Below are 25,279 nucleotides of genomic sequence, written 5' to 3'. Positions count from 1 at the left end.
ACGGAAGGGTGAAAAACAAGCTTCCTTTAGTCAACCTTGTCTTGTGTAACTCCTTGTTCTTGTGGGTTCCCTCTTTGACCGTGTTCATATGATAATGTCAGTGTAGTGGGAGAGAAGGAGTCAAGTCCAATGGGTGTCTGTGACATTGCACAACTACATTTGAGACCTCACTTCAAAATCTTTTGACTCAAACTTCCCAAACAATGTTTTCCCTTAAGTAATACATTATGGTTTGGATGCATGAAGATGTGGTTTAAACAGAAGTGCTTCCTTGAAGGGAGACATCTGGATTCATGCAACAGATGACTGACAATTTAGCATTAGTTGGTCTTCAGATTAACTGGTTGAGAAGCCTCCTCAATCAACTTGATGACATCTGCCTTGTATACAAAGCAGAATTCCCATAATTGTGGATGTAGTCATTTGTTCTTGCAGCTTCATCTATATTCACATTGAGTCTCAGAAATGCATTTCTTTTTTTTTTTTTTTGAATTTTTAAATTTTATTTCAACTACAAACACATATCTAAAATACAATACAGACATCCCAAACCCTCCCCCCCCCCTTTGAGGACAGAGATTCAGACCTCATTACATTCCAGCTTTCCCAAACTCCAGAGAGCATTGAAAGTGAAAAGAGAAGAAACAAACAAACAAACAAAGCCCATCAATCATTTTGCCCTATCTTCAAGTCTGACCCTGGGCCCAAGTATGTATTAAGTTCCAACTTTGTTTTGCATAGTCTCTTGGTTGATCTCGTAGCGCTTCTGATAATGTATCCAGTTCTATAATGTCCAACAGCCAAACAAACAAACAAACAAACAAACAAAAAACAAAAACAAAACAGCATTTATAACTCAGGATGTTCTAGCTCCTGGCCACTGCAAACTTAACTACTGTGACAGGCTTTTCTCTTCCTTCCACCCCACAGGCCGGAACTGTGAGACTGTGCTAGCACCCTGCGCCTCCAATCCATGTGAAAACAATGGCGTCTGTGACCACACGCCTGACTACGAGGGATTCACCTGTGGCTGTGCACCAGGCTGGCAAGGTACCAGCTGCTTCTGAGACGTCCGGCCCTATCAGTCTGCATATGCTGGTTTATGTTGTAATGTTTGTTTTAATTGTAGTGGTGGTTTTTCCAAAGCTTGGGAAATAACTTTTTGTTAGGCTCCAGGTCCCTGAACCTTCTGTGGGCAATGTAGGCATAGGGATTCTGGGAATTACAATTCCAAACAAGTTACTTTTATGAGCTCTGATTTTTACCTCTTAGGACATTCTTTCCTACATAATTTGCACTTAATTTGTTCCCTGTCTTGAATATCTTTGGGTAGAAATGTGGAACATAAACCTTGGAATATAATTAAAGCCAAGACACAATTGCTGACTTTTTTCTGTACCTGCAGGGCAGCAGTGCCACATTGACATTAATGAATGTGATCAGAACCCTTGTCGGAACAGGGGCACCTGCACCAACACGCTTGGCAGTTACCGATGTGCCTGCCGTCCTGGCTACACTGGCATGAACTGTGAGATGGATATTGATGACTGCACGCCTAGTGAGTGCATTGGGCCTATGAGACAAGAGGAAAGGGGTGGAGAGTAATGAGGACGTTGAGTTTCTATTGAGTCTATTATTGGAGAAAGCATAGCAACACTTTTGGCTTTTCGGCGCCAAGCAAAGACCTTTCTGTTTAGCCAGCATTTTAATTAAATACAGTGGTGCCCCGTATAGCGAGGTTAATCCGTTCCAGATTAACCCTCGCTATACGGAATCATCGCTAAACGGGTAGGGGAAATGTATTGGAACGCATTAAACTTCGTTTAATGCGTTCCAATACCTTTGTTACTTACCCGTTCAGCGAGGATTCCAGGTGCCGGCAGCCATTTTCGCGCCTTCGCTAAGCGAGGGCAGGGCGCGAAAACGGCTGCCGGCAGCCATTTCCGGGCTTCCGGCGGCCATTTTGGAACCGCCGATCAGCTGTTCGGCGGCTCCAAAATGGCCACCGCAATACCCGATCTTCGCAATGCGAGGTTTCCCCATTGCGAAGATTGGGTATGTTTCCGTATAGCGATCCCGAAAAAGGGATCGCTATACGGAAACATCGCTATACGGTGCACTCGTTAAGCGAGGCACCACTGTAGTATCCTTTAGCTGGCCATATGAGCAGCAGGATTTATTAATATTGATGTTTTAATGGCTGTTTTAATATAGGGTATTATTGTAATAGTGCCTATTTTTAATGGTTTTAAAGTTTTAATATTGTTGTACGCCGCTTAGAGACCATTGGTAATGGTGCGGCTAAAAAATCTTGTAAATAAATTAAATAAATGAATAAAAGGAATTGGGTGGAAGTTCCAGGCAGGAGCATTGTGCCGCCACGAATTGCTTTGGAAGGGAAAGCTAGTTAACAAAAAATTAATATAAAATAAGAGACAGAAATAGAACCAGCAAGTATACAGCTAACCATCTCCCTTTTCAAACTGGTTTCTGGGTCTCACATTAATAAGGGATTGTGCCTTCGCTTTTGGTCTTATCTCTTGGCTGCCTTAAGCAGAGGTGGAATAGTTGAGAATAGGTAAATAAATACATGTATAGCTTTCCCTACAGTGTACCCAGAAATTTAAACTTCTGAAGGAGATTAAATGATATACATGAGTGAAATTTTATGTAGATGCTTAAGCATAGTCTGTAGATGTAGATACCTAAGCAGATATGAATCTAAGTGCACAGAGTTACATAAGACGAGGCGCTTAGTCTTTTTTTGTATTATCAGTTCTTGATTAAAAGAGAACTCAGTGGAACCCTTTGGAATATTTCTCTTCCTGTCAACAGATCCTTGCCTGAATGGTGGCTTCTGCCAAGATGGCATCAGTTCCTTCACTTGCACCTGCATGCCAGGCTTCACAGGCGTACGCTGTGCAACTGAGACCAATGAATGCCTGAGCAACCCCTGCCGCAATGGGGCCACCTGCACAGACTATGTCAATAGCTACACTTGCTCATGCGCCCCAGGCTGGGATGGTCTACACTGTGAACACAACATACAGGAATGCACTGATAGGTAAACTGCTTTAAGATGGTGTCTCCCCGCCCCCCCCCCCCCAAGTAGTAGCAAGTTGTTCAGTGTCTTTCTGGCTGTTTGTTTATTAAAGATGTTTTTATGCAGCTTTCCATTAAAAAAATAATCACAACGTGGTTGCTCAGATTGATTAGCAATCACACCTTGCAGGATCAACTCTAGAGACCCATTCTTATGAATGAAGCTAAATGGCATAATAGTATGGATGATTCAGGAGGACTGAACGACTTCTGAGCATTGTTTATTGCTCAGAAGTCGTTCAGTCCTCCTGAATCATCCATACTTTCCCTTGTACAGAATCCCATGTGTTGTGAAGTCATCTGAAGATATTGGACAATTTTTTTTCCTTTTTAGAACAAAGTACTAGTTTTCCCTAGTGAGAAAAGAGATATTACAACACAGGGTGAAGAAGAGGAAAGTGGAGAGGTGGTTCAGGAGTATGATTGGTACTTTAGAAAATCCTACTCTAATCCTACTCCTTCTTTGCTTTAATTTGTGTGTCAGTGAAAACCCATGAATTCGTATTCATGTGAACACAGCCAAAATCTGGAGGAAGCATAGAATGCTAAAGAGCAGTTAGAATTCTGCTGGAAACCAGTTTCAGCCAAACACAGTCCAATTGGAAATGGGACCCAAAAGTTGCAGCAAGAGGTGGTCAATCTGTAGAATCCAAGGGTAAGAGTGGAAAGAGATTCTTCTCACCATTGCATCTTTCCCCGAGAGTGGAACTCTGTCAGTTTCTTGTTGGTGAGCGTGATTCACTTTGAGGGAGAGGTCCGGGACCTGCTAGGTGGAGCTGAGGCTAGGTAGCTTCGCGGCTCCCCCTCTGACTTCTGACTCCTCCGCTGATGTTCTTGCAGCTCCTGCTTCAATGGTGGAACCTGCTTAGATGGAGTGAATTCGTACACATGCAACTGTCGTGCCGGCTTCACAGGCTCCCATTGCCAGCACGAGATTGATGAGTGCCAGTCACAGCCTTGCCTCAATGGCGGTGTGTGCCAGGATGGCGTGCAGTCCTACCGTTGTACCTGCCCTCAGGGCTACACAGGTTCTCAATGCCAGGTAAGTTATTGCCATCTTCTGTCAGGAGGGAACAGAAATGATTGAGATCTCAGGATGTATCTCATGGTAGCCAATGAAAGCTTGGCCCAGAAGAATGGATGGTAAACGTGTCATGATAACTAAATGTTTGAGCCCAGTACAGAGGAAATGCTTGTGCCCCCCCCCCAGAGACAATGCTGCACCAACCCACTCAGGAGGATCAGAGTGGGGGGATGCCTGGGTTTCCTCATTGACAGGAGCAGGTGGTACCTACGCTCTTGTGTTTTTCTGCCCCTTGCAGACCCTGCTGGATTTATGTTTTCGCTCCCCTTGTCAGAATGGTGGCCGCTGTGTGCAGACAGGAACCACCTTATCATGCGATTGCCCTGGAGGCTGGACTGGTCGCTACTGTGACATCCCCAATGTTTCTTGTGAAGTGGTGGCCAGGAACCGAGGTAAGAATGTCTGATGATCCAGGGCCAGTCATGCTGAAAGCCTTCTTCCAGCGCAGTGTCTCTTGCTCACCGATTCCTCTGCTTGTATTCTCAGTGAGTGCCTGTAGGTGTACACTTGCCCATTCTGTCTGGGCATAGCTTCATTAGCTTCTACATGCTGAGAAAATTGATCCCAGACTTTTACCATCGGCACCGTCACTTTCACTTCTTTTTGGTGACACTGGAGCAATGCCCTCTGGTTCACAGGGGCTCTAATCGATGCTTTCAATTGAGGCTGTTCTCAGAGACGTCTGTAAATGAAATGTTCGTGACCAATGAGGTCAGACGTTTCCCAAGCAAATATTATTGCCAGCAGAAGCAGCAATGCTACATTTATGTTTTATTTCAAAATAGCGTAACACTACAGGAGACTGCAGAATGAGAGCTTGACATACAACAGGTAGGGAAGGGAAAGACAGAGGTAATCAAAATTTCCCAGTTGCTGGGGTGTGGGAGAACATAGCACACTCTTCTGTTCCTTTGTAACCTCTCACAAACGTTTATTTAACCTTTAGGATTTGTAGCTACTTTTTCATCCAACGGTATTCATGAGAACAGCCAATAGGTTTTTAAAGAAGAAATGAAAATTAGTCTGACTTTGAAAACATTGGGATAGCTTATTTTTCACCAGTTCAGTGACAGGACCAAGTATTTGGTTCTGTTCTTAGGTGTGACTGTTGGTACCAGCTTGCTTCTTTCTTCGCCTCTCCTGTTCTTAGTGATTCCCCCTCCCCATTTCTCCCTCAGAAGAGGTTGTGGAAGATGATTTATGGGCTCACCGTGTATGGTCTTCTTTTCTATTGGACAGGTGTGACCAAGGAGCAAGTATGTCACTATGGTGGCCGTTGTGTGGATGCCGGTAATACTCACTACTGTATTTGCAAGAAGAGCTACACTGGCAGCTACTGTGAGAGTGAAGTAAACCACTGCCAGCACAACCTGTGCCGAAATGGAGGCACATGCCGCAGCTTTGTGGGAGGCTACATCTGTGAGGTGAGGTGGGGCGTGACAGAGTTCCCTGTCAGAACTCTGGGAAAGGGAATGAGGTCCTATGAGAAGATGCACGAGACCTATCCTGTTGCTTAGTTTCAGTTTGCAGAATGATGAATAAACAAGCACAAAATAGTTGTTGTAGGTTTTTCGGGCTGTTTGGCTGTGTTCTGGCGTTTTTTTTTCTTCATAACATTTCGCCAGTCTCTGTGGCCGGCATCTTCCGAGGACAGGAGTCAGAACTCTTCTGTGCTCTGGTGCAATATTTAATACAATAACATGTGTGAGCAATTTTCAGAAATCCCAAGATATCCAAATTATGAAGAGTTTATGAAGTTAACCTGCTCACCCAGGTTTTACAACACTGTCTTGTTACCAGGATATGCTACTGCAATATATCCAATGGACTTTGCATATGCTTTAAATCTTGAGCTAGGAATAAAGATTTTGGCAAGTACTTATGTTTTGACTACTTCTTGCTACCTTAGGATGTGTCTACCTGCCATTTTTGCTAGTATAACACTAATGTGATGATCTGAAAAGCAAAGTCCAAAGGATTTACATTTTCCAAAAGATTATGCTACATAGCTGTAAAATGCCCCCTTTTATTCATTCACCTGCTATTTACAATAATATTATCTCTGTGTTTACAAACCATAACCAAAACATTCATTCAGTTGCCAAGATTGTTTATAATTTGTTGACCTTACTCTGCTAGACAGTTTTGCAATGACTTATGTAAACTATTTTTTCAAGCTGCACATTTTAAAAGTACTTTTCCTTTAGGTAAATTTTCCTGCACCCCTTTTAGTTTTTCTAACTGTCTTAAACACACAAGATTTCAAACCTTGACACAAAAGTAGCCTAAATACAAGTATAGGCAAAATGGAAGCTACTGACACTCAATTTCTCACTATACATCAATGTTATTTCACTTCCCATTGTCAGATCTTACATCTAAATACAGTTTTTAATATTAGTGTTATATGCAAATGAATGTCCAAATTAAACAGTAGGATGATATAGGACCATAAAAATAATTGTATCCATATCTGAAGGACCTGGCATATTAATTTCTTTTGAAGAGCTCAACAATCTTGATTTGTTGATCTATAATTCTGCCAATATGTTTTTTCAAACCAATTCCTGTGTACCTGGTTGTTGCATGATATAATTTTAAAGACTTAGAAGCTCCTCATATGTTTGAATTCCTAATATTCTTGTCTGATCATATCATACACACAAACAACTAGTTCCTACTAAGACATCAGTTCATAGAGCAAGTATGTCACCCTCATCCTGTCATACCAAAATTTATCCTCACTAAGAAGAAAAGAGAGAGAGTTGCATTTTCAAGGCCTTGAGGCATCCAGTCCTGCTTTCAAAAGCAATCCTGTTCCATAGGCATATATAATTTAAATGTATGCCAGTGATGTTAATAGCAGTCATAAGAAGAAAGTAGTGATTGTTGAGGGGATATAGTCAATCTGTGTTATGAATTATGTTTAATGTTCCATGCCAGGGGTCTCCAAACTTTTCAGTATGAAGACCACATCATATATTTTACACATTTTGAGGGCCGAAGGGGGGGAAGGGGACCCAAGTGATCCCCCACCCTCGCTGTCTTTGCAAAGACAACGGGGGTAGGAGATTACTTAGACCAGGCTTCACTCCTCTTCCTTTCTCCACTTGGGCATAGGAAGAGGAGCAAAGCCTGATCTAAGTGATTTTTGTAAAGACAGTGGGGGCGGGGGGGTTGCTTAGATCAGGCTTCGCTCCTCTCCTATGACTGGGCCGGATAAAAAGGCAAGGCCGGCCAGATGTGGCCCACCTACATAGTTTGGAGATCCCTGTTCTATGCTATCTGGTAATTTTATCTGTCTAATTTTTTTAAAATAAAAAATGGATGATATGTATATGTATCTAATCATCATTCGATAAAATCTGCTCATGAAAAATCTGGTTAAAGTTTAATCTTAACAGAGTAGAAATTATAAGATGGCATTTGAAGTGCTTTTCTCTTGGGAAATAGTATGATTTTAACTTTCTTTTGAAGTGTTAAGAACAGAACAATTTTGCTATAAAAGCAAGAACAGGAAACCTTTTCAAGAATCAAAATGTGAGCTCTTTTGGCACTTCCCTGTTCATCTGTCTTGTTTGCTTCTGTCTCACTTCAGTGTCCACTGGGCTTTGAGGGAAAGAACTGTGAGTATAACATCGATGAGTGTCAGTCGCGCCCATGTCAGAATGGAGGGACCTGCCTTGACCTTGTTGGCCACTACATTTGTTCCTGTCCACCAGGCACTCTGGGTAAGTGCTGGTTCTTGCTGTCAGAAGATTTTGTTAGAAGAAAGGTATTATGAACAAAGGGGTGAAAACTTTGGGTTTTCGGGACAATTTTGAGTTGCTCTTTCAACAATGTAAAGAAGAGCTTTGGATTTTCCTTGAAGGCACTAGATGTAAAATGTGGGTTCTGTTTTTCTCTCAGGCACTTTTGAAGGAGGCTAGTAAAAGAATTATTATTATTATTTATTTATTTATCCTTCATGGATTGCTGCCTTGTCGTGGCGAAGGGGCTTGAGTAACTCAGAGAAGCTATGGGCTATGCCGTGCAGGGACACCCAAGACGGACAGGACATAGTGGAGAGTTCCGACTAAACGCAATCCACCTGGAGTAGGAAATGGCAAGCCACTCCAGTATCTTTGCCAAGAACGCCCCATGATCAGAAACAAAAGGCTAAAAGATATGACGCTGGAAGATGGGCCCCTCAGGTCGGAAGGCGTCCAACATGCTACTGAGGAAGAGTGGAGGACAAGTACAAGTAGCTCCAGAGCTAATGAAGTGGTTGGGCCAAAGCCGAAAGGACGCTCAGCTGTGGACGTGCCTGGAAGTGAAAGGAAAATCCAATGCTGCAAAGAAGAATACTGCATAGGAACCTGGAATGTAAGATCTATGAACGTTGGGAAGCTGGAGGTGGTCAAACAGGAGATGGCAAGAATAAACATCGACATCCTGGGCATCAGTGAACTAAAATGGACAGGAATGGGCGAATTCAGCTCAGATGATTATCATATCTACTATTGTGGGCAAGAATCCCGTAGAAGGAATGGAGTAGCCCTCATAGTCAACAAAAGAGTGGGAAAAGCTGTAATGGGATACAATCTCAAAAATGATAGAATGATGTCAATACGAATCCAAGGCAGACCATTCAACATCACAATAATCCAAGTTTATGCACCAACCAGCATTGCTGAGGAGACTGAAATTGAACAATTCTATGAAGATTTACAACACCTTCTAGAACTGACACCAAAGAAAGATGTTCTTCTCATTCTAGGGGACTGGAATGCTAAAGTAGGGAGCCAAGAGATAAAAGGAACAACAGGGAAGTTTGGCCTTGGAGTTCAGAACGAAGCAGGACAAAGGCTAATAGAGTTTTGTCAAGAGAATAAGCTGGTCATCACAAACACTCTTTTCCAACAACACAAGAGGCGACTCTATACATGGAAATCACCAGATGGGCAATATCGAAATCAGATTGATTATATTCTCTGCAGCCAAAGATGGAGAAGCTCTATACAGTCAGCAAAAACAAGACCTGGAGCTGACTGCGGTTCTGATCATCAGCTTCTCATAGCAAAATTCAAGCTTAGACTGAAGAGATTAGGAAAAACCACTGGGCCACTCAGGTATAATCTAAACCAAATCCCTTATGAATACACAGTGGAAGTAAAGAACAGATTTAAAGAACTAGATTTGGTGGACAGAGTGCCTGAAGAACTTTGGATAGAGGCTCGTAACATTGTCCAGGAGGCAGCAACGAAAACCATCCCAAAGAAAAGGAAATGCAAGAAAGCAAAGTGGCTGTCCAACGAGGCCTTAGAAATAGCAGAGAGGAGAAGGGAAGCAAAATGCAAGGGAGATAGGGAAAGTTACAGAAACTTGAATGCAGACTTCCAAAGAATAGCAAGGAGAGACAAGAGGGCCTTCTTAAATGAACAATGCAAAGAAATAGAGGTAGATAACAGAAAAGGAAAGACCAGAGATCTGTTCAGGAAAATTGGACATATTAGAGGAACATTTTGCGCAAAGATGAACATGATAAAAGACAAAAATGGGAAGGACCTAACAGAAGCAGAAGACGTCAAGACGAGGTGGCAAGAATACACAGAGGAATTATATCAGAAAGATTTGGATATCCCGGACAACCCAGACAATGTAGTTGCTGACCTTGAGCCAGACATCCTGGAGAGCGAAGTCAAGTGGGCCTTAGAAAGCCTGGCTAACAACAAGGCCAGTGGAGGTGATGGCATTCCAGTTGAACTATTTAAAATCTTGAAAGATGATGCTGTTAAGGTGCTACATTCAATATGCCAGCAAGTTTGGAAAACTCAACAGTGGCCAGAGGATTGGAAAAGATCAGTCTACATCCCAATCCCAAAGAAAGGCAGTGCCAAAGAATGCTCCAACTACCGTACAATTGCACTCATTTCGCACGCTAGCAAGGTTATGCTCAAAATCCTACAAGGTAGGCTTCAGCAGTATGTGGACCGAGAACTCCCAGAAGTACAAGCTGGATTCCGAAGAGGCAGAGGAACTCGAGACCAAATTGCTAACTTGCGCTGGATCATGGAGAAAGCCAGAGAGTTCCAGAAAAATATCTACTTCTGCTTCATTGACTATGCGAAAGCCTTTGACTGTGTGGACCACAGCAAACTATGGCAAGTTCTTAAAGAAATGGGAGTGCCTGACCACTTTATCTGTCTCCTGAGAAACCTATATGTGGGACAGGAAGCAACAGTTAGAACTGGTCATGGAACAACTGAGTGGTTCAAAATTGGGAAAGGAGTACGGCAAGGCTGTATATTGTCCCCCAGCCTATTTAACTTATATGCAGAATACATCATGCGGAAGGCTGGACTGGAAGAAACCCAAGCCAGAATTAAGATTGCTGGAAGAAATATCAACAACCTCCGATATGCAGATGATACCACTCTGATGGCAAAAAGTGAGGAGGAATTAAAGAACCTTGTAATGAGAATGAAAGAGGAGAGTGCAAAAAACGGTCTGAAACTCAACATCAAAAAAACTAAGATCATGGCCACTGGTCCCATCACCTCCTGGGAAATAGAAGGGGAAGATATGGAGGCAGTGTCAAATTTTATCTTCCTGGGCTCCATGATCACTGCAGATGGAGACAGCAGCCCTGAAATTAAAAGGCGCCTTCTTCTTGGGAGGAAAGCGATGACAAATCTTGACAGCATCTTGAAAAGCAGAGACATCACCTTGCCAACAAAAGTCCGAACAGTCAAAGCTATGGTTTTTCCTGTCGTGATGTATGGAAGTGAGAGCTGGACCATAAAGAAAGCAGACCGCCGAAGAATTGATGCCTTTGAATTGTGGTGCTGGAGGAGGCTCTTGAGAATCCCCTGGACTGCAAGGAGAACAAACCTATCAGTTCTAAAGGAAATCAACCCTGAATGCTCACTTGAAGGACAGATCCTGAAGCTGAGGCTCCAGTACTTTGGCCATCTCATGAGAAGAAAAGAGTCCTTGGAAAAAACCTTGATGTTAGGAAGGTGTGATGGCAAGAGGAGAAGGGGACGACCGAGGATGAGATGGCTGGACAGTGTCTGCGAAGCAACCAACATGAACCTGACACAACTCCGGGAGGCAGTAGAAGACAGGAGGGCCTGGCGTGCTCTGGTCCATGGGGTCACGAAGAGTCGGACACGACTAAACGACTAAACAAAACAAACAAAATTTATTGGACTTATATACCGCCCCATAGTGCTACAAGCACTCTCCGGGCGGTTTACAATTTTTAATTATACAGGCTACACATTGCCCCCCCCCCCAGCGAGCTGGGTACTCATTTTACCGACCTCGGAAGGATAGAAGGCTGAGTCAACCTTGAGCCGGCTACCTGGGATTGAACCCCAGATCGTGAGCACAGTTTTGGCTGCAGTACAGCGATTTAACCGCTGCGCCACGAGGCTCTAAAACAATCAAGTTCAGTGGGTAAGCTGAACTTGATTGGACTCTGGAGCAACAAGGAGTGCAGAAAAGGTGCACTTATTTGTTCATGGAGCTAACTGAAGGTGCGCAGAGAGGTTATTTGAGTTCCCCAGTGCTGGGATGTTTGGTGTGATATTTTTTTAAATTTTTTCTTCTCTAGGTGTATTGTGCGAAATAAATGAGGATGACTGTGCCACAAATCCCACCGTTCGTGTCCCTAAATGTCTCAACAACGGGACATGTGTGGATAAAGTGGGTGGCTACCGATGCAGTTGCCCGCCAGGCTTTACAGGCGAGCGTTGTGAGGGAGACATCAATGAGTGCCAGTCCAACCCCTGCCACTCACGCAACACACTTGACTGTGTTCAGGAAGCCAGTGACTACCAGTGCATTTGCAAGCCAGGCTACACTGGTGAGTAGGAATGCAAACTACCTTAACATGATGCAAGTAAAAGACTAAGAAGACTGTGTAAGCTGGGCTACATTGATGAACAGAGGAGCCCACTAAAGGGAAGAACTGTGGGTAGGAAGCAGTGTGTGAGCTCTGCTAAATCACTGAAAAGTTATTCAAGGGGAGTGAAAGTTAATGTCGACATCTCTTTTTTGGCTTTGAACACATTTACATTTCTCTTCATAGTTTCTGAAGAGTCAGACCTTGTTTAGCAGTTTCAGATCTTAAGCCTGAGACTCCTGGAAATATTCCCCAACTGGCTATTTCGCTTTAGAAATTTAAACGCCAATACGTCTTCTTTTATCCATGATGGATAGCATCTTCTGATTTCTCTAGAGCAGGATGGGCACCTTTGCTACCTCTGAGGTCCTGTTTTGTGTTCTGAGACCCAAAGATCCCCAAACGTGAACTGCTGAATGCTTCCAGAAGCAATAATTTACCTTATTTGCCAGAAAAAGGAGGAAAGTTGAGGAGAGCAAAGGAATACAAAGCCAAGTGCGGGTGGGCAACATGCTGCCCCAGGGCTCTAATGGGCCCACCTCTGAGCTAAAGCTAGCATTTTGCAGCAACAGATTACAGGCAAACCATTAAGCCAGCCATAAACAATTAAAAAAAATTATGCAACCATTCTGAGATGAATAAAGACATATATGTGTGTTAACTGGAGTTCTCTGGTCCTATGCTGATGACTGGATAGTTGTACATTTTTAAAATATTCTTTATGCATCCAAGACAAAGTTGTGTTATAAATTATAGTTCCTTTGCTGCCTTGCAAAAGCCAGATAGTAGATCTCTTTTTATGTGGTCTATCACTCCTCATAATGATGGCTGACAGCACAAAGCAGTGTTCACTGACATCCTGTTGTATTTTTTCACATTGGATGCTTAGCATTCTTTGCTCTGTAGGGGATTTCTAACTTGACTGTCTATATATAAATGCTTAACTGCTAGTGCATGCCTTTTCAATGTTACTTCCTTTCTGCTGAAATCTAGAACCTTGCTCACCGTATTCTTTTATCTCCTGGTTGTGTAGTGTTATGTTATATTAATAGTACAGTGGTGCCTCGCATAACGATGTTAATTGGTTCCATTAAAAACATCGTTATGTGAAAACATCGCTAAGTGAAACACCATTTCCCATAGGAATGCATTGAAAACCGGTTAATCCGTTCCAATAGGAGCCTATTCAATACATTTCAATGGTGAAAAAAAATCACCAAAAATTCAAAAAGACTCAGAACAAAGCCAAATTACTTTAACAAAGGTTTTATTAGGTGCACTAACGATTCCAAGCATTTTAAACATTTTAGAATATTTTTAAAATAGCGAAAACAGGGCTGTCAAAAAAACGTTAAGCGAAACAGGGGACCTAAAACTGTCATCGTTAAGTGAAGCAAGGTCCCAAACATCGTTATGCGAAAATACCCCGGCAAAGGCCATCGTTATGCGAATTCATTGTTGAGCGAGGCACTCGTTAAGCGAGGCACCACTGTATTTCTAATTGTATTTCTGAGGCCAGAAATTATGAGATACCTATCACACCTGGAGGCGATTATAATTTCATGATAAGGTATCCAGTGTGAAAGCAATAGGGGCTAGAGTGAAGGCAGATGGGTACATGTTAATCTGGGTGTATCGCTAAGTGTGTGGTTTCAAGGTAAACGAGGATATAAGAAAGATGTCTCACTGTTTATCTGGGTGGGTGTGTAAGCTGAAGTTGATTGGACAATGATGTGTGGAGATGGGGAATAAACATATAAGTCAACCATATAAGATAGCTGGTGTGGTGTAGTGGACACAGAGAGAGACAGACTAAGGCTCAGAAGGTCTTAGTCAGAAGGTCTGGGTTCAACTCAGTGGAAGTGTGGAAGTGGAAAAACCACTCCTTAAAATATCTCCCCTTGAAAGCCTGTTAAGGTCAATATAAGTCAGTTCTAACTTGATGATACATGACATGACAAAATACATGAGACTCTCTGGTTATTTATGTACAAATGCCAGCTATGGGAAATAGTACTAAAATGCAGGGTCCAATATGGGAAGGTAATGGTGTTCTTAGTCCTTTTCTACTTGAGTTTGTGTTGTAGGATCTCCACCAGATAACCTCTGTCTTTATTCTCCTTAGGCCGTCACTGCAAGAACATTGTGAATGCATGTGAATCTCAGCCTTGCCAGAATGGTGGGCAGTGTAAGCTGGCAATAAACCTGCCTCTAGGATACTCCTGCCATTGTCCCCGGGTAGGTGCAGCTTTGTGTCCAAGAAACTGTGAATTCAACTCCTCTATATCAATGTGACAACTAGGAGTAGGATGAAGATCAGTAGAAGGATGGTTAAGTTGAGGGGTACAGTAAGGTGAAGGACACGTTGAACCCATGATGTGAATGACTTTTAGTACCTGTTAAGAAAGGGATTTTTTTTCTTGAGAGTTTTAGGAAGGGAGTCTGGGATTCTTCAACGAGAGTGTATTATGGGTTAGAGTTCTGTTTCCATTTGGAGAGCAGTGGGGAACAATTCTGCTATTAAAAGTAGGGGATTGGTTCTGGTTCCTACCGGAGAAGTTTGGTACAGTGCTTTGCCTATGGTCCAATAAAGCACAGAATGCTTATAGAACTAAGAGAAGGGAGATTGTGGTGGCAGGCCTAGGAGGGAAGGGTCAGGGGTAAGAGAACGATGTTTTGGGGAGCATGGTTTGAGCATCAGGCCCTGATTTATTTAGAGGAATGGGTTTTCTTGGTAGGGAGAGTGTTGGGGGAACAGGGAGACCTTTGTTAGCCTTCGAAAAGTCTTGTGAGTTTGGCTGGCTTTTCTGTCCTGACTCTCTTTGTCCTTCCTTTCCAGGGCTACACAGACATCAACTGTGAGCGCAGCATCATCTCCTGCCGGGAGCTTTTCTGCTTCAATGGAGGCAGCTGCCGATCCTCAGCGCTGGGTGCTCGCTGTTATTGCCCACCTGGGTGGGGTGGACCTGACTGCCGCCTGCGGGCCAACAGCAGTTGTGCGAGCATGCCCTGCCACAATGGGGGAGCCTGCCATGAGATTGCCAGCCCACCTTATTTCCAGTGTCTTTGTCTCGGGGACTTTTCAGGGAGCCGCTGCCAGACCCCACGCCACATGCATCCCCCTCGGCCCCCTGAGGTGCATTGCCCGCTAGAGGAATGTGCTGCCAAGGCTGGGGATTCCTACTGTGACAAAATGTGCAACAGTCCAGCCTGCCACTGGGATGGGGGAGACTGTTCCCTGTTGGTGGACGACCCCTGGAAACAGTGCGAGAGCCCCCAGTGCTGGCAGTACTTCAACAACAGCCAGTGCGATGAGTTGTGCAACACTGTGGAGTGCCTCTATGACAACTTTGACTGCAGGAATCACGGCCCCACTTGCAAGTGAGTTCTTTCATTATACGCATTAGGGGAGGGAGGCTTCAATGGGGTATATTATACCAGAGTCCCCTGGTGTTGGAGGCCACCGCCTTCCATCCCAGAGTAACCTAATGAGGCAGTGATACTTCTTCTGTGTCGAGGGGTGTTGCATATAAGTCCTCTGGACTGTGGTTATTTCTTAACCTGCAGACCTGGATATTTCTGTGAATGTCTCCACATGGATTGAGTCTCAGTGCAAGCTGGATCCTGGGTTGGCACCGAAGTTCTTTGGTCAGAAATGATAACCATTCTCTCTGTTTCTCCCACAGCCCCGTCTATGAAAAATACTGCTCAGATCACTTTGCGGATGGACAATGTGACCACGGCTGTAACAATGAAGAGTGTGGCTGGGATGGGCTGGATTGTGCCCAGGGAGTGCCTGAGCACTTGGCAGATGGTGTCTTAGTCATCACAGTATTGTTACACCCTGATGAATTGCTCCGCACAAGCACCATCTTCCTGCAGAAACTGAGTGCCATTTTGCGCACTTCCCTGCGCTTCCGTCTCGATGAAAATGGCAACTATATGATTAGACCCTATTATGGGACTGGTGGGCGACGTCGCAGGGAATTGGGCCAAGAGATTATTGGGTGAGTGATTTAGGGGAGCCAAACTGGAAGGAGGTAGTTGACTTCAGTGTATGTTGCAGGGTATTCTGGAAGATAGTGGGCTTGGAGAATATGGAGGAATGTACAGGAAGGGCCTAGAAGGGAAGAAGAGGCAATTCAGATACCTGTGAAGACAGTGGACTGAACTACCCCAGGTTGCCACTTCTAGATAGAAGTTCATCCAGGCATTCTCTGAACAACTCCGGTGTGATATTATCCAAGGAATATGATTCTGATATGCAGCTGCCTCTATAGGCAAAATACTGGAAGAAGCTGGCTATTGGAACTTTTGCAGTAACTTATTTTGTAATTTTTACAAGTTCCTGAGATGGTGCTGAATCATTGAAGGCCTTGTGTGCACCATTATAAAGAAGAGACCTGGCATGCCTCTTGTAGCAGGAGATCATCCCTTGAAAATGCCATCGAGTTCTTAAAAGCTTGTGCTGATATACTGTATCTTATTTATTTATTTTATTTATTTTATTTACAATATTTTTTAGCCGCACCATTGCCAGTGGCTTCTTAAAGCAAGAGTGATCTCATTCGTAATGTGTCCTTAGAAAAGACTGTCCTAAACTCAAGTGGGAAAAGCCTTTTACTGGGCTGAAGACTGAATGGGGAAAATCCAACCTCTCAGAGGGATGGTTGACTTGTGGTGTCTCGGAATTACATGTGTCCCTAGAGAAGGAGCTCCAGGCCCTCATCACCCTTTATCTGTTTCTCCAGATCTGAAGTTACTCTTGAGATTGATAACCGCCTCTGCTATAAAGCCTCAGACAAGTGCTTCCCTGATGCAGAAAGTGCTGCGGACTACCTCGCTGCCCTGTCGGCCGTAGAGCGTCTAGAGTTTCCGTATCCCCTCAAGGCTGTGAAAGGTGAGGAGTGTATGGCGGGGGGGGCTCTCTGTGAGAGTGTGGGAAGCAGAATCTGCCCATTGATTTTGGTTCTCCTTTTCCTTTCCTGTTTGAAAGTCATAGCAAGTTACTGACGAAGCGACTAATGCCATGGTGTTGGTTCTGCAGGTGTGAAATTGGAGGAAAGCCCATTGAAGCTGTTGCCACTGCTGGTGGTAGCAGCCCTGATCCTGCTGGTGATCCTGGTGCTGGGTGTGCTAGTGGCACGGCGCAAAAGAGAGCACAGCACCCTTTGGTTTCCTGAAGGTTTCAGTCTGAAGAAAGAGAGCAGCAACAAGAACCGGCGCGAACCTGTGGGCCAGGATGCCCTCGGCATGAAGTAAGTGGCTGTCGTCCACCCGTCTGCTGCTCCAAAGCAGTCCCCAGTTTCAGTAGCTATAACTTGCAGCATACAGTCCTACAAGTTACTCACCAGTGAAAATGTAAAAGATGGGTTGCTTGCTCAAATGCTTGTCATTTGCTTTTCTATGCTGGCCTTGGAGGAGGAGAAACCCTCTTCTCAGCATCAGCAGCAGGATAGCACAGGCTAGTTAAAAACCCAGAGTGATCACTGTCAATTAGACTGGAAGAAGAGGAATAGGTCCCTTGGTTCCCTTTCTTGCTGTGTTCCTTTGCTGGCTGTGAAGAAGAAAAAAACCTTCTCTTTATCTGCAGCTAACATTGCAAACATGTGCAATCCACTTCTGCTTCTCTAGTCTGCTCATTAATCTTCACTATATTCCCTCTTGCCTGTGGCTACCAGATGGGGTCTTAGATACAAGGAGGCTTTAACAACTGGTGTTTCACAACTGCTGCAGTGAACAGTCACTGGTAGTTTTCTCTGATTGCATTGCACTGCCAGCAGTACATCACTTAGCTAGCGGAGAACTTTCCTGTTAAGAATGTGGGTAGCTGAGAGAAAGAGAGGAAGATGCTGAAAACCAGCTAGTTCAGCATCTGCCCTGCGCTAACCCTATTTTTGTTTCCTTCCTGCAGGAGTATTGGCAAAGGGGAAAGCCTGATACCAGACAGCTCAGAAGACTGGCTGGAAGCAGAGTGCCCAGAGGCCAAGCGGTTAAAGGTATTACCTGCTCCTTTTTGGACTTCTCGCAGACTCTAGAAGTGTAGGCAAAGGGACTCCAGTTTCTCTTTGGAGCTGCCTCTGGCCTTCCCTGATCCCGTCCTTGTGTTCAAGTCCTGGCATTGGCATTTGTATGGTTGGGTGGCTCTTTTTAAAAGGCGGCGTCTGGCTCATTGAGTCGATCCCAGTATAGGACACTGCAACCAGTATTTACGCTGTTTCATGGAGCAGATGAATAGGGGCAAATGGCCCCTAAGTTACAGCCCTGTGTTCTTCCTTGCCAGGTGGAAGAACCAGCCGTCGACTGCGAAGACCCCGTGGATTGCCGCCAGTGGACCCAACACCATTTGGTGGCAGCAGACATCCGCATGCCCCCATCTATGGCTCTGACACCACCCCAGGGTGAATTTGATACTGACTGCATGGATGTCAATGTCCGAGGACCAGGTAACTTAGAAAAGAAGGGTGTGGTATGCCTGCTTCAAGCTACTTGTACAGAGTCCTTGCCTATGCCTGATGAACAGAATTAGTCTGTGTCTTCCTTTCTCATGCAGCATAACTGCATACTTTCTTCTCATTTAAATGTATAATGCACTGCGAGAGAAGAAGCAGAGCAACCTTTATTATGACTTCTAACGAAAATTCCCTTGTTGGGATTTCCTTATAGATGGTTTCACTCCCCTTATGCTGGCTTCCTTTTGCGGTGGTGGCATGGAGACTGATCTGGCAGAGGAAGAGGAAGCAGATGATTCCTCAGCCAACATCATTTCAGATTTGATCTGCCAGGGAGCTAACCTGAGTGCCCAGACAGACCGCACAGGGGAGACTGCACTGCACCTGGCTGCCCGATATGCGCGGGCAGATGCCGCCAAGCGCCTGCTAGATGCTGGCGCTGACACTAATGCACAGGACAACACCGGACGTACCCCACTTCATGCTGCAGTGACTGCGGATGCCCAGGGGGTCTTCCAAGTGAGTCTTCTTGCCATATAGTTTTTCTCTTCCCTCCCTCCCTCCCCCCACCCATGGACCACTCGTGACCTTTTGGTTTTCTTGAGATGTACTCACCTTACTGATAGAATCTATTGACTTATATTAATGGCATCTCCACTGTGCACTCTCAGTGAAGAGTCACAGGGACTGTTACTACCTAAGAGTCGATCCTGTGTTTTCAACTCATTATCTCTTTGGGGCCTTACTGAAAGTTAGCCGGAGTGGCACTTCCCGTTGCCAGAGTAGCTAAGGACAAGAGAATTCTCCACAATATCACTGTACTACTTAACGCCTCATTACTGTTGACAGATCCTGATCCGGAATCGATCTACAGATTTGGATGCCCGAATGGGGGATGGTTCGACTGCACTGATCCTGGCAGCCAGACTGGCTGTGGAGGGCATGGTAGAGGAATTGATTGCCTGTCATGCTGATGTCAACGCTGTGGATGAGATGGGTATGAAACTGGCAGCAAATTGGCTTATCCCAGAACCTGGATAGCACTGAGATTTTAACTCATTTACTTTGTTGTTCACCAGTAACATTTGTCACATTAGTTTCCATAAGACCCCTTTCATAACTAAATTTGCAACAGTGTAGATTTTTCACATGTATGGCAGATTGCTTTTACATCACAAATGCATACAATACATAAACATGCTTCTTTTCCTTCCCTTCCATTTTTTGCTTCTTTTTATTCTGGACATTCCTGAACCAGCAAGAATGTGTTTAACTCTTTTCCTGACTTGTGCTCTTCTCCCTCCTCCCCAAAGCTCACTTGATGTGTGCTGGAATGGGTGAAGTGCAAATTGCTACACAGAAGACCTTATCAGAAAATCTTTGTGGAGATGACTTGATGATTCTTTAGCCTGGATAGTTGCTTGAATCCGAATCTGTTTCTGACAGTTATTTCTGTAACAAAGCAGTATATGGGCCAGTCCTTTTAGAAGAGTCACAAGTCTACAGAAAGTTCAGGGTCAAGAGTTATGTGATGTTGTTAAGAAAGATAGTAGCATAACATCGAGGAGCATTAGAAGGGCTGCTATAACATACGTTTTCTGGTGGATTCTGACAAAGCATTGTGACAAATTCGCATTGTGCCCTCTCCCAGGTAAATCAGCCCTGCACTGGGCAGCAGCTGTCAACAATGTAGAGGCTACCATTGCACTGCTGAAGAATGGAGCTAACAAAGATATGCAGGACAGCAAAGTAAGTTCTTGATGATGTTTGGTTTTTCTCTTAAGATCTGGTGCCCTCAATTGTCAGGGTCCTAAAGGAAGAGTTCTTTTCAGACTTAAAAAGGTTGTCTAGTTAGCCTTGATAGCCTGTGTGCATGTATGAGTGTGTAGTTGGGAGGCGTGTGAAGAAACAGGAAACTCTGTACAATCACCTGCTCGCTCCCCTGTTTAGAGCACTTGTCGTATGTATCTATCAACCTGTCTTCTCTGTGGTAGGAGGAGACACCGTTGTTCCTGGCAGCCCGGGAGGGCAGTTATGAGGCGGCCAAAATCCTGCTGGACCACTTTGCCAATCGTGAGATCACAGACCACATGGATCGCCTGCCGCGAGATGTGGCTCAGGAACGGCTGCATCATGACATTGTGCGACTTCTAGATGACTACAACACAGTGCGCAGTCCTCAGGGGGGATTACCTGCTGGTCACTCCCTTTCCCCTCTCATGTGCCCTCCTAATAGCTACTTGCCCAGCCTCAAGCCCACTCCGCAGGGGAAGAAGAGCCGTCGGCCTAGCACCAAGAATGTGACATCAGGCAGCAGTGCCAGCCTGGCACGGGAGAGCAAAGAGGCTAAGGCACGTGCCAAGAAGCTCAACTTGGAGTGCCAAGGTGCTCTCCTGGAGAGTTCGGTCACCTTGTCTCCTGTTGACTCACTGGACTCCCCCTATGTGCCCAACCCAGCCTCACCAGGGGTCTTTCATGCAGCTAGTGCCTCACTGTCAGTACCCTCCACTCCCATGGTCCATGGCATGATGGAAGCTCCCTTTGCTGTCAGCTTGGCACGCCTCAGTGACCTAGGGGACGGCACTCTTCTCTCAATGAACCGCCTCTCAGTGCCACCTGGCCGTATGGGGCTTAGTCTGGGCATGGTGAGCCCCGTGGCTATGCCCTTTGATTGGCATGCCCGTGTTCCCACCTCCCAGTGCCAGCCAATCATAGGAGTCGTGCACCCTGCTGCCTCCCACCCTAACCTGCACCAGCCTGGTCAAGCTTTCCCACCAGGGTTGCTCTTGCCTAACCACATGGCCATGGGGCATGGCTCCCAGGGGTTGCCCAACCCAGCTCCTGCACAGAGCAAGGAGACAACCCAGGCGATGCCGCCGCCAGCAACCACTATGCGTGCCAACCCACCTGTCTCACCCCAAGAGGGCCAAGGCCAAGGGGCACCCCGTGCCGGGCCCCCACAGTATTTAAAACCAGCAGGAGTGGAAGATTACCCAACCCCACCCTCTCAACATAGCTACACACAGGGGCAGGACGCAACACCCAAGCACTTCCTCCACCCACCAAATGAACACCCCTACCTGACTCCCTCCCCAGAGTCCCCAGAGCAATGGAGCAGCCCTTCCCCACACTCCTTGTCTGACTGGTCTGAATCCACACCAAGCCCGACTGTATTGGGGCCAAGCCACACCCAGCTTCCTTCGGCGGAGCAGTCTGCCAAAATGCAAGTATTTGCATGAGATGCTGGACTGTGGAAGAGATCCCAGAGGGCTGTGGCCCTCTGTGGCCCCCATTGGGGTCCTGTTGTTTTACCCTAATTGTGTTTTTTATAAGAAAAAAAACTCAAGTGTAAAAAGATTTAAAAAAAAAAAATTAAGAAAGCCTGATCTGGGAAAGGAAAGGAAAGGCCTCCCCAATCCCTGACTGCCACATAGCCCAGACTGGCTCTCCAACCCTTCCTCTGTTGCCACGGCAACCAGGTTTCCAGGGAGGGTGTTTTTTTTAAAAGAAATAAACATTAACTCTTTTTGTATGAACGCTGCCTTTTACCCCAGATGCTTTATTTTTACAAGGTACAGTATTCACAGCGTCAGCCCCTACTGTGCCACTCTTTTCCTTGTGGACCTTCAGCTATGAGGGATAGAGCGGAAACCGTTCACCCCTTTCTCCCCTCTCCCTGCTTAGCACTGCCTCTTGGGTCGAGCTTCCAACTCTCTTCCCACCATGTTGGGGCGGGATTCTGCTCACTGTATTTGTGTACTGGGTACGCAGTGTTAGTCCAGATTGGCATTGCTATGCAGAGGGTTGAGCTCCAGTCCTGACCCTGTCAGGCAGAGGACTAAGCCCCACAGCTTCCATCCTTCAAACATGGCACTTCACGACATTCCAGGTTAATTTATTCATCTTAAGTTCTTCAGCATTCCCTGAGCATCTCCACCCCCTGCCCAGGATGGATCCTGTTGAATTCACAAGTTGCCTCTGCTCATGCTAGCCATGGTCATGGGGATTTCCCCGTCTCCACAGAGTTTTCTGAGCCACTCACTGTGTTTTTATGCCTGATCCCAGCTGAAATCCCTTCCACCTTTCCCAAGGCTGTACCTCTGGCTTATATCTTCCTGCATGGTGAATTTCTTGCCCCTGTGGTACAGTGGGATCTTCGGAGCAGCCACAGATGCTGTGAGTTTCACTTTGGCATAAAAAGTACCAAAATAACACAAAAGCCTCCCTTGGATTCTCCTCCTTAAGACTTTTGGCCCCCAGCGTTCAACTACCTACTTGTCTCCTCGCACCCTGTACATTCCAGCTATTCCTGGCTGTAAATACTGCTGGTGGGAGCAGTGGCCAGGCAGGGCCTTGGTCCAGTGGGGACTGCGGCTTTCTGCTCCTCCCTCCCTTCCCATGCTGTGTAGTGTAGTGGGGGAAAGGCACTGCCAGTAACCCCTTCTGCCATAGAAGGACCATTTCTAGCTCATTTTAAAACTTTTTTTTTAAAAAAATCCAGTGTAAACCAAGTAGCTTTAAAGCAGCTGGGTGCTTCTGTACAGAGCGGCTTCAGCCGCGGCATAATAAACATAGCTAATAAGGAAACTGCCTCTGCTTCCTCTGTGTGTCTTTCATTGGTTTTTTCAAACTTAAGGTTTCACGATCTATTAAAAGCGTCAATATATTCCACTACCAGAGATCAGATACAGTCTTATTTTCCTTTCATTTATGCAGGTCACTGTAGAATATGAACAAAAATTCTCCATTATAGATGCTTATGCTACAGTTTGTCTGGCGCCAGTTTCTCTTTTGGACAAGCATTTGAAAGATAGGTGGCTTGATGGAGTCAAGTGTTCAAGGAAGGTTACTGGTTGCTGAAGAAAATAGACACATTAGGTTTTTTTATTGGTTTTTGAACAGTCTACCAGGGAGGTGTGTTAGAGCTTACACTTTGGTTATGTGGGACATGAGCAAAGTGTTTGGGGCTTCACCGTTGAAGCCTGCAAACCAACCAAGAACACACCTAGTACTTCCCCGCAGCTGCATAATGCAAGGGAAGAACAGTAATGCTGAGCAAGCTATCAGCAAACAAACTTTTTCTCAAAGTAGCCCTGTTAAATTCTATGGAGCTCCATAGTTTGAATAAAATGACAAGACTGAGCACCCTGAGATTTGTAAGCATACAGTATCTGAGGATGATTCCCCCCCAAATGATTAGCAAGTGCAACTCAAATATCCCTAACCCCAACATATTGCTTAAATAACTTTGTGTGATGTTTTTAGACAAAGAAAATGTGCCTGAGTCATGAGAATATAAGAAGCGGCAACACTCGCGTACTGGTGTCTAGAACATTCAAGAGTGCTTCACAAATGTTATCTGCATAATCCTCACAGCAGTCCTCTAATACTGTACAACACCAAAGGACAAGAGAAGGAATTTGAAAGCACAATGGCTATCAGCCTGGGGTTTTTATAACAATTTGAGATCGGAAGTGATCAACAGTAGCCCCTCACAACCCAATGTTCTAGCAATTAGCTTGTCCTTGAAGATTTTAAAGAAAGGAGTAACTGTCTAGATTAGAAGCACTTTAATGGGTTCTGGCATTTTCTCTGCAAAAATAAAATAAAAATGGCTTCCTCAAAGATATGGGAAGTCATAGAATCATATGGTAGAATCCTTGGAAGGGGCCTGTGCTACATTGAATCCAACCCTCTGTTGAAGTCATAGTGTGTTACCATGTTACCAAATTTCATTTAAAGTACACAGTTCGTGTTTGTGGACTGCACTATTGATCATCATCGTTGTCTCAATTTCCAGCTTCCAAGGGAGTTTAGGATTCTACAGAAAAAGTACAATCAGCACCTGTCTCCTGGCTTTCATCAAAATGGCCATTAATCTTTATATCTGAAAAGTAACTTCCTCCATTATCATGTCGAAATAAAGGGAAGAAATAATTGGTGGGTCTTTTTGAGGAGTTCATCTGTTACTTTTTATAAAATAGTGCTGATTGTGATACAGAATTCTTGGTTTTCTGAATGATTTGAATCACAGAAAAAGAGATCCAATATCAAATAATTTCACCACTGCCACCAGTATTGGATGCTTTTGAAGAAACGGCACGATCTCCACCAGAAGAGGAACAAGAACAGCTGCAAGACTCGGTATCCATAGATGTATGCTTGGGCCCATGGGAGTGAGTCACAAATGCTGTTTAATAATTTCCCAGGAGGTACAGTGGGGAATTGAACTTCCAACCTCCGGCTCCATAGCCAGTTCCCTAAACCACTGAGCTATCCAGCCAGTTTGGTTGCTTGAATAGCTGAGCAAATTGCACTTATTATAGTTGAGGGATTCTCCACATTGTTACCATATGCTGGGAAGGTACGGTCAAGCTTTAAGGGCCTCACACAATTCTACTTTTCCCCATTAATGCAGCTCTCTGACATTTCTTACTCAGGACTTTTTCTTTTGTCTGTTAATTTTCCACGCTTCCTGACATAACAATTGTTCACCACTGTGTGGCAGCAGACACAGGAATGTTTCCAACTCAGTTGCTTTGACCAGACTAAATTTTGTATGATTTTATTTATAAATTCATAAATAAAAGACAAACAGTACTACTATTCTTTAATAATTCAGACTTCTTGGCACCTACAAGGCCATGAAATATATTGCGGCGTAAGCTTTTGCGAGGCCAAACCCATTTCATCAAAACCAGAGAGAAAATGAGATAGATGAATACACAAAAAGGTAGAAAGACCGATTTA

The 25,279-nt window shown here is 44.8% G+C and overlaps 1 protein-coding gene across 3 annotated transcripts in view; it reads left to right on the top strand.

Moving 5' to 3' along the window:
* NOTCH3 (notch receptor 3) overlaps window positions 1-23,116 on the top strand; it is an 80,134-nt gene extending 57,018 nt beyond the window's left edge. Inside the window, exons 16-34 of one of the 3 annotated variants that reach the window (XM_072990348.2) lie at window positions 931-1,050; window positions 1,406-1,558; window positions 2,836-3,064; window positions 3,943-4,144; window positions 4,425-4,578; window positions 5,426-5,610; window positions 7,785-7,917; window positions 11,787-12,038; window positions 14,203-14,315; window positions 14,917-15,458; window positions 15,764-16,084; window positions 16,829-16,977; window positions 17,125-17,335; window positions 17,992-18,076; window positions 18,334-18,523; window positions 18,744-19,048; window positions 19,379-19,526; window positions 20,181-20,278; window positions 20,524-23,116. In XM_072990348.2, coding sequence (XP_072846449.2) covers window positions 931-1,050; window positions 1,406-1,558; window positions 2,836-3,064; window positions 3,943-4,144; window positions 4,425-4,578; window positions 5,426-5,610; window positions 7,785-7,917; window positions 11,787-12,038; window positions 14,203-14,315; window positions 14,917-15,458; window positions 15,764-16,084; window positions 16,829-16,977; window positions 17,125-17,335; window positions 17,992-18,076; window positions 18,334-18,523; window positions 18,744-19,048; window positions 19,379-19,526; window positions 20,181-20,278; window positions 20,524-21,768 — 4,835 coding nt within the window. In that variant the 3' untranslated portion in view covers window positions 21,769-23,116. The remainder of the gene's footprint in view (window positions 1-930; window positions 1,051-1,405; window positions 1,559-2,835; window positions 3,065-3,942; window positions 4,145-4,424; window positions 4,579-5,425; window positions 5,611-7,784; window positions 7,918-11,786; window positions 12,039-14,202; window positions 14,316-14,916; window positions 15,459-15,763; window positions 16,085-16,828; window positions 16,978-17,124; window positions 17,336-17,991; window positions 18,077-18,333; window positions 18,524-18,743; window positions 19,049-19,378; window positions 19,527-20,180; window positions 20,279-20,523) is intronic. The other 2 variants (XM_072990350.2, XM_072990349.2) reach the window with 2 other exon arrangements.
* Window positions 23,117-25,279: the final 2,163 nt, after the last annotated feature.

The sequence above is a fragment of the Pogona vitticeps genome, chromosome 2 (assembly GCF_051106095.1).
Source record: "Pogona vitticeps strain Pit_001003342236 chromosome 2, PviZW2.1, whole genome shotgun sequence".
NCBI lineage: Eukaryota > Metazoa > Chordata > Lepidosauria > Squamata > Agamidae > Pogona > Pogona vitticeps.
This window is presented reverse-complemented; position numbering and strand designations above follow the sequence as displayed.